Genomic DNA, 8251 nt, shown 5'->3' with positions numbered 1-8251 from the left:
CATCGACAACTTATTCACTACCACAAATAACTTAATATTTTTCAACAACTTAGGGGGTGTTTCCACTAACAAAAAACGCTAAAAGCGTAACGCATTTTACCATCTTGTTTTCACTAACAAAAAAACTTCAGCATTTTACCATTTTCTTTCCACTATCAAAAAATTGTCAACAAAAATCTTTTTTGCTACAATAACTCTTCTTACAAACCTATTAACAACTTATTTACTGCCGGAAACAACTTGACATTTCTCAACAACTTATTCACTATCGGAAATTAACACCTAAGAGCATCTCCTACCTATACTCTATATCTCTATTTGAGAGTATCAAGGCATTCCAACCCATCCTCTCAACTCTCCTCCATTTGAGAGTATTGGATTTTGATCCTCTATATTTAGAGGGTAAGAGCATCTCCAATCCATCCAAAATAGAGGATGGATGTAACACATTGAGGGGAGATTTTGTAATTTATTCTATTTTTTTTCACTTTTTGTACTTTTTTGGAAGAATTTTTGAGGGACCCACCGTCCTTTTTAGAGTTTGGAGAAATTTTGTACTCCAAATTTACTTTTGGTCCTCCATTTTTAGAGGACCAAATTTATTTTTGGAGGACCAAACTCTAAAAAGGACGGTGGGTCCCTCAAAGATTCTCCCAAAAAGTACAAAAAGTGAAGAAAAAATAGAATAAATTACAAAATCTTTCCTCAATGTGTCACATCCATTCTCTATTTTGGAGAAATAGAGGTGGATTGGAGATGCTCTAAGAGAAAATATAAAAAATCATCTCTATAATACTATTCACCTTTTTTAAAAGACGTTTTTGTCCTTGTAAGCTTTTCTTACTAAATTTTTATACCAACCATATTCTTATGAGAGTATAAAAAAAAGTTTTTTTTTCGTAAAATGATTTTAGAGGGAAAAATAGAGGGTTTGTGGTTGGAGTAAATAAAAAAAGTAATTTTCTCTAAAATCATTTTATGAATAAAATAAAGTATTTTGATACTTTCAAATAGAGTATAGGATTGAAAATGCTCTAACAACTTTTCAACCACAAATAAAATTTACAATTTTTTCACTACCAAAACACTTAACAACGTGATTGCTATAAAAAAAATTCAAAATTTATTCATTACCGAAAATATCTCCTACAGTAAATTGATGAACCTTTATTGACGACTTCAGCACGCATCGTACGACCTCTGAACAAATTTATTAAAGGACGTTTATTTTAAATTTTCGTATGCAACACGCACACGCTGCCGCACGTGCCATGACGTCATGACGTACAAACCACCACATGCGTAAGAAAATGCAGGAATGCGGTCCGTCCGTCCGTCCGTCCCTTTGGTGGGGGGAAAAGAACACGAACGGTCCCGATCTCGCGGGACTTTGCGAGGGCGACTTGAGATGGAGAGGATCTCGTGATTCGCAGCGGTCTCTGCAAAAGCCGACACAAAGTTCTGTCCTCTTCTGAAACCTTTGCTAATCAAGTGGTCCCCACGCTGGTAAGATTAAAGTGACAGCCCTGTGCACGCAAGACCAGGGTAAACAATCCAAACCCCACCACCAACTCGTCACTGATCTCCTTGTACAGCCATAGCCTGTTGTTCCTGAACTTGAGCAATATTCCTGAAATTGAGCAGTTGAGCGGAACCAATTCTGAGCTAAAATTTATGTTGCGATTATCGTAGACTTCCATGAAAATGGACTGGACTCTCTTCTTTTTCTATTTGCGTGCTCTTCTAGCTAGGCTCACTTTGATTATTCAAACCTTATTTATTCTAGAATTTATCAAGAACATCAATTGCGGGAAAAATACGGTTGGTCATATATTGTTTGACATGATTTCGAAACATATTTTTCTTAGAACATAAAAAGATTACACCGATTCGGAATCCATTCAACTCATTTTGTCTCAAAACATATACATTCAGAAATTATATCAACCAGTTTGCTTTTTAGTTGTTTTCTTTTGTTTCTCCGGTTGGTTTCTTCCATGCCAGCGGTGTCTCCTGGTCTGGTTACCCCAAATCCGATGATGGGGCAGCGAAATTAATAATTTGTTGTTGTTTGCGTGCCTGTTGGTCCTCAAATGGTATCTAGTCTCGTTGTGGTCGCGAGAATTTGTAGGCTATTTGCCCTTTCGTGTCCAAAGTTCGCTGCGACAGTGGAGGCTAGTGGCGTCGAGTCCCTCATGACAGTGAGGATTTGTTTGTCGGCGCTCTGTGCCCTTTTGACATGAGCGTTCATCGATTGACTTAGTTGGATAGCAGTTCGGGTGAAATTTCCATCAACGTTTGTTGTTAGCTTTAATGTGGTTTCGCTGCCACCCTCTGTGACTTTTAGTGTCTCTAATTGTAACCCCAATTTTGCCAAATTTGATTGTCAATTGTATAGAGTTTGCTTGGTTGTAACTCCATGTCTCAGTATTTGGATGAAATCATTGTAAATGCTAGATGGTTTTATTTAATACTCCCTCCGTCCCACTTTGTTCCGTCTGTTTCTTTTTTGGAACATTCCAAAAAATTGTCTATATTTCATAATCTATAATGTTTTTTATGATTTCGAAAACTTTGTTTAATAAAATAAATTGAGATCTATCAAACAAGATCTATATTGAATATATAAAATATTATAAATTGTGAGATATAGACAATTTTTTAAGACGTCCAAAAAAAGAAACAGACGGAACAAAGTAGGACGGAGGGAGTACAAGATATGCTTTTGATGAATCAACTAGAGTTAGGCCCCGTTCCGGAACTCAATATAAGTACTTATTTTTTAAGAAGGCAATTTTAAACTAAAAAATAATGTGTTTACGCAAATAATTTTTCTACCAATATGGATCTTGTTTGATAGATCTCATCGAGATCTTTTATACGGTGCAAAAAAAATTAAAAAATTATTTTTCATTTACATTATTTTTGAATTTGAAAATGTGAAATAAGTACTTATTTTTTAAGAAGGTGTTCTGGAACGGGACCTTAGTTCAATTGATGAAAATTCTTAAGTATATATATATATATTTTTTAAATGGTGCTAAAAAATCAGAGACCACAAGCATAACGCAAACGACAAAACGAATTAATTGAGCGAGCAAATTAAGCCTAGGAATGCATCACACCAAAGAATTCTCTTTTGTTTTTAACCTCTCTCTTTGTCCTCTCTCCCATCTTTCTCCGTGAAGAGTGAAGACCACCATAACTTTACACGGTGCCACTACCCCCAAAAAGCCTTGAAATTAGCCTCATCTCGATTCCACCACTCTCTCTCTCTCAAAGTCCTCTCTCCCTCAGAGCTACATCCCTACCATGCCATGAAGGAAAGAGCTAGTTATATGCTCCTATAAAACAAAAAGAAAACTGGGTCTCTCTCTCTCTCTCTCTCCTGTTTGATTTGTAATGAGAGAGAGTTTGTGCAAGAAACTCTGCTAAACTTGGAAGGCAAAAATGGGAGTAGAGAGTAGGTGGAAATCAGTGGCGCCGAACGTGGCTCCGGTGAGCAGCGTGGACAGAGATGAGAGTCTGGGTCATTTTGAGAAATCCGTGGATGCGGTGTCGTTTGGGTTCGTGGCCACTGCCATCCTCATTGCCATGTTCGTCGTTATGGCCATCTTCGAGAGGTTTCTCCGGCCGAGATCCGCCGGCTCCGGCGGCCGGAATCTCGGGGATCTTGAGGCTCAGATGACTGCTGAAGGGAAGCTCAATTACCCATCCCCCAAAGTACTCTCCCTCCCTCCCTCTCTCTCCATCTCTACATATATACAGCATGTATATACATACATATACGTCTATTTCTGTGTATGTTTATGTATTTCTAGAGGTTTTGAGATACTACTGCTTTCACTTTATGGGAAATCTTTTGGATACGGAATTACTCCTCAAGTTTCTGTTTTTCTGTTGTCTATGTTTTGTGAACTGTAATGAGCTGAGAAACTAACTTTATTCCCACAATTAGAGGACGTTTCGCTAAGCTAAAAGTTGTGGACTACTTCTTCTAGCACACTTTATAGTCAAGTTGTTTTCACTAAATTAGGAGTATAACTTAAAATCCTGTAGCGTTCGAGGAAAAGGGGGAGACCAAAGGCACAAGTTGTTTTCACTAAACTAGGAGGATAACTTAAAATCCTGTAGCGTTCGAGGAAAAGGAAGAGACCAAAGGCAGAATGGAGGTGAAAAAAGTTAGTTTGCTGAAAATAGCTTAACTTTAAACAATATAAGTTATAGATGTAAAAGATAGCGGAGACGGGGGCCTTATTTACTGTTCTTGTGGGTGTAATTATGGATAATCCTTGCAATTTGACTGGCGACTGGTGATTCTTGCTTGTACAATCATGCTAATTATTGTTCTCATACTACTTTCATTATTTATCTACTTTTCCTTTTTTTGACATTTCCCACTTAATGATTTTTCTCCTTTTTTAGTCAGCTCTGCTGTATTTCAAGGACAAATTTGGAAGAAGAAAAAAATCATCTTTATGGACAACTACGGAAAAAAAAAAACCCATCCTTTACTGATTAGACAAGGCAAGGGGACATCTTTCAGATGTACATTTCGATTCTGAGGTGCATTGAAATACATTTTGCAGCAAATTTTCTTAGGAACAAATTTTATTTATTTGGTTTATTCATCCGTCAAGTTTAAATTCATCCAGTTGCTAGCATACTAGAACAATTCTAAAAAAAAGATAAGAAAAGAGAGTAGACATATAACTACCTCAATGGTGGAATCAGCCCGAGCCTAGCATCGTATAAGAAACAAAATTGCCAGTCCCGGAGGAGTTTTTCATCCAGCGAAGTGAGAATAGTTTCCTGGAGGAGTTTTATAATTGTTCCCAAGGATGTCTATTGTTTTTTAAAACGACGGAACAGCCTCATTCGTAATGGCTATGATGCTTGGGATTTTTGTTTTATGCATTTGAACTAACCAGAGACAACCTTATGCTTGAAAACGACGAGACACCCTTATGTTTGCTGAAAACTCAATGCAAAAAAGAAACCATGATTGCTCCTCCTCCTGTCTTCAATCGATTCTGGAGGAGTTTTTCATCCAGCGAAGTGAGAATAGTTTCCAGTGGTCCTTTGGTTCGGATGTCCTGTGGCCATTTCATTTTGATGGAAAATGTCGGTTCGTAATAATTTGATTTTTCAACATTTGAGTCTGCTGAGTGAAATTCATTATTAGTCCAATTAATCATATCCACGGATAATTTTAGTAACAAGTTTGGATTTTATAAAGAGACTCCACTACAGAATACTGCATTACTAAGTTAAAAAAGAGAGTGAAAGAGTATAATTTTCATAGATCCACCTGCTTCAGCATCGTTCGAGAACATTTCTGAATGAATTTTCTTTATATTTAGCTATTAATGTGCACACATATGATTCGAAATATGTTGTAAAGAAGTTTCTGATAATGTTATTTATGTAGGTGTACAACCTGTAAGGCTGTAACAGTAGTAGAAGGGATATTAGTATTAGGGTGTGTCAGCTTTTTTTTTCCTTTGTTTTTTTGGGCTTAATGTGTCCCATGTTGTATCACAGCATGTGTTCTTGTCTATAAGCTGCATATGCACAAAAACCATAATTTGTACCAAACTTTTTACTGAACTTTTAGCACATTTAAGATAAGCACACCCCATGTGCCTTGTGATAAAGAGATGTGTATCAGTCAAGTGGGCACCAATGATTCCTACCTCATGTGCTAATTTAGTCTAGAAAACACTGCCCAGTTGGATAAATATGAAATTGTATGCTTTCCAGGTTTCCCTATTTTGGACTCTGAACTTTTCTTGTTTGTTAGATTATTTGCGGAAATTTTGTGAAGATCGCTCTACATGTCCTTAATTCGGCTTTCTAAGTTATACAGCAAAAAGTATAATCGTGTTTTTGAAATATAGACAAACCTTTAACCTTGTAGGTTTGTTTAGCTGGCCAGAGCCCATGTAACTCCTTAGGACATCAATGGGTTCCTCTCCTCTCCACAGAAGCTGCTTCTCTCTTACTCGCTCTGGACTTGTATTTGTGGTGGTTGATTTGTTGGGCTTGGTATATGGGAGGTGGTGATGGACTATATGTAACACTGGAAATGTTAGTGTAACGTAAATCTCATGTAATTTGTATGCTACACTTACCGATTTGCCAAAACATTGACATTCCTAACCTTGAGTCACTTGGGTTTTTTTCAATTTGTTTGTCGATATTTCCTGATCATGATACCATGTGAGCTTGTCTGCTTTGTGCTAATGTTGATCAACGTAGACAGCTTGCTTCTGGTCTTCCTTGAAGTAATGTCAAATTGGTTTCACAGAACTAGTCGTACTAGGCCTCCAGTTCATTTCTTAAGATGCTTGTGAATTTATTTACTCGCTCAATTTGCAGATAACCACTTATGCCAGAGGGGTGTCGGTGTTGATGCCTGGAGAAAACACTCCAACCTTCATTGCACATCCTGCTCCTGCACCGTGTCCTTCGGAGGGCATCTTACGACCGATGCATCAACAGAACACTCTTTCCAAACCGACGTCAAGCTCAGTCACAAGCTAGCAAGCTCAGTGACTAGGAAAAAAGAAAAAAAGAGGGCTACAAAAATGCTGGGTGATTATTAATAGCTTGGCACGGGGATGGTGGGCCTGCTCGCTGACATTCGCTCAAAAGTCCACCATTTCAGAAACGCTATTGTGTAGAGGGGGAACAGCTGACTTTCCGCCTCATGGCCCGAGGAAAAGTGGCTAAGGTGAAGCAGAACCATTGCTACAAATGTTAACTATACTGATAGAACCAGTAGCACGACACGAGATAAATTGTTGCTCAGGTAGTACGAGGCGACATGGCATAGCAACAACGGGTTGTTTTTTGCGACTTTTCTTCAGGAGATAAGTCAGTTGTCCCTCCTTTACAGCGTTGTGGTCTCGGTCGCTCTTATTTGGTGGTCTTTTGAGCATGTCTTTAGGGCAAGGTCCGTCATCGAGAGTGGGGAGGACACGTTTAACTGTACTTTGTTTGCTGTTAACTCAATAACACCCGCCCTTTGTGAAGCTCGTATCCATATCTGTATTGACATCAGAAAGGAGCTGAAGGTCAAGTTTCATACGCATTCTCCTTATTTTATGTGCATATTAAACCCATGGAGTGCAAGAAGTCGAGTATTTGTCTCTGCCATGCGCATCAAAGCAACGATTTGCTTCATTTCTCTCCTTATATTATCAGGCCTTGTAACTATTGCTGATTATAGTGATCCCTTCCTCCCGCTGTGCAGGGCGTTTGCGTTGTACTATGTGTGCTCTTCTCAGCTGGATTTTACATTGTGCCATGAAATTCCTGTTCTCCAAAAAAAAAAAAAAAAAAAGACTTCTCAAATCAAATGCACCCGCTTTTTGTTTCCTTCATAGCATGAAGAATTTCAGTTGAACTAGTGATTAGGAATGCACTGGTGATCTTTACCTGCTGGGGTAATTTTCAAAATTTGGCAAGACTTGAGAAACTATTTGAATTGTGTAATTCTGGAGGAAATGCAATTACTTAACCATCTTTTGTTTCTCTCTTTCCATTGTCATGCTCTGTTTAAACTGATCAATTAAACGGATCTCTGAGTTTGTTTCTTAGGAAACTTTTGGGAAGGGTATGGCACGGAGTCAGGATTTTTGGCAAGTGAGGTCAAAATGGATAATTTACGTGTAAGTACTAACAATCCAAAGTAATTTCCACCAGGTCAGGTCGAAATCATGAAATACACGCTTAAGATAAGTCAAATTTTGTATACCAAAAATACTAATCCACCGCTATTTGACCGTTGACCAACTATCGGCGTTGACAGTTGACCACCAACGTTGATCGTTGAGAACATTCTGAAAATTTTAGAGCTGAGAACGTTCTTAGCTCTAAGAACGTTTTCAATACACGCCAAGACTTTAGTGGTAATACTGACAGCTCTGGATATTTCAGAGTTGAGAACGTTTTCAGCACAAGCTTAGACTAAATGTTAATTCGTTCCCAGACGTTTTTTCAGCACACGTCTAGACTTAAGCTGTAGTTAGAACGAGTGGTGCTCCTTCATGGAAATTAAAGTGCACTTTTCTGGATCCACATGCAAGTTTTTTTTTTTTTTTCCCCTATTCGCTAACCCAAGATATAACTAATATTAAGAGGTTAATTGCGAAGTATACCTACATTGTTGGATGCAAGTTTTTTGAAAACGACGGACAGCCTCATTCGTAATGGCTATGATGCTTGGGATTTTTGTTTTATGCAT

The 8251-nt window shown here is 38.1% G+C and overlaps 1 protein-coding gene across 1 annotated transcript; it reads left to right on the top strand.

The window, feature by feature from the left end:
• The first annotated feature begins 3134 nt into the window (after window positions 1-3134).
• On the top strand, window positions 3135-7156 carry LOC131321968 (uncharacterized). The gene is made up of 2 exons (XM_058353037.1): window positions 3135-3723; window positions 6382-7156. Exons 1-2 carry the CDS (start codon window positions 3451-3453, stop codon window positions 6544-6546), a joined length of 438 nt encoding a protein of 145 aa, XP_058209020.1. The 5' UTR covers window positions 3135-3450; the 3' UTR covers window positions 6547-7156.
• Window positions 7157-8251: the final 1095 nt, after the last annotated feature.

This window comes from Rhododendron vialii, chromosome 4a (genome assembly GCF_030253575.1).
Source record: "Rhododendron vialii isolate Sample 1 chromosome 4a, ASM3025357v1".
NCBI lineage: Eukaryota > Viridiplantae > Streptophyta > Magnoliopsida > Ericales > Ericaceae > Rhododendron > Rhododendron vialii.
This window is presented reverse-complemented; position numbering and strand designations above follow the sequence as displayed.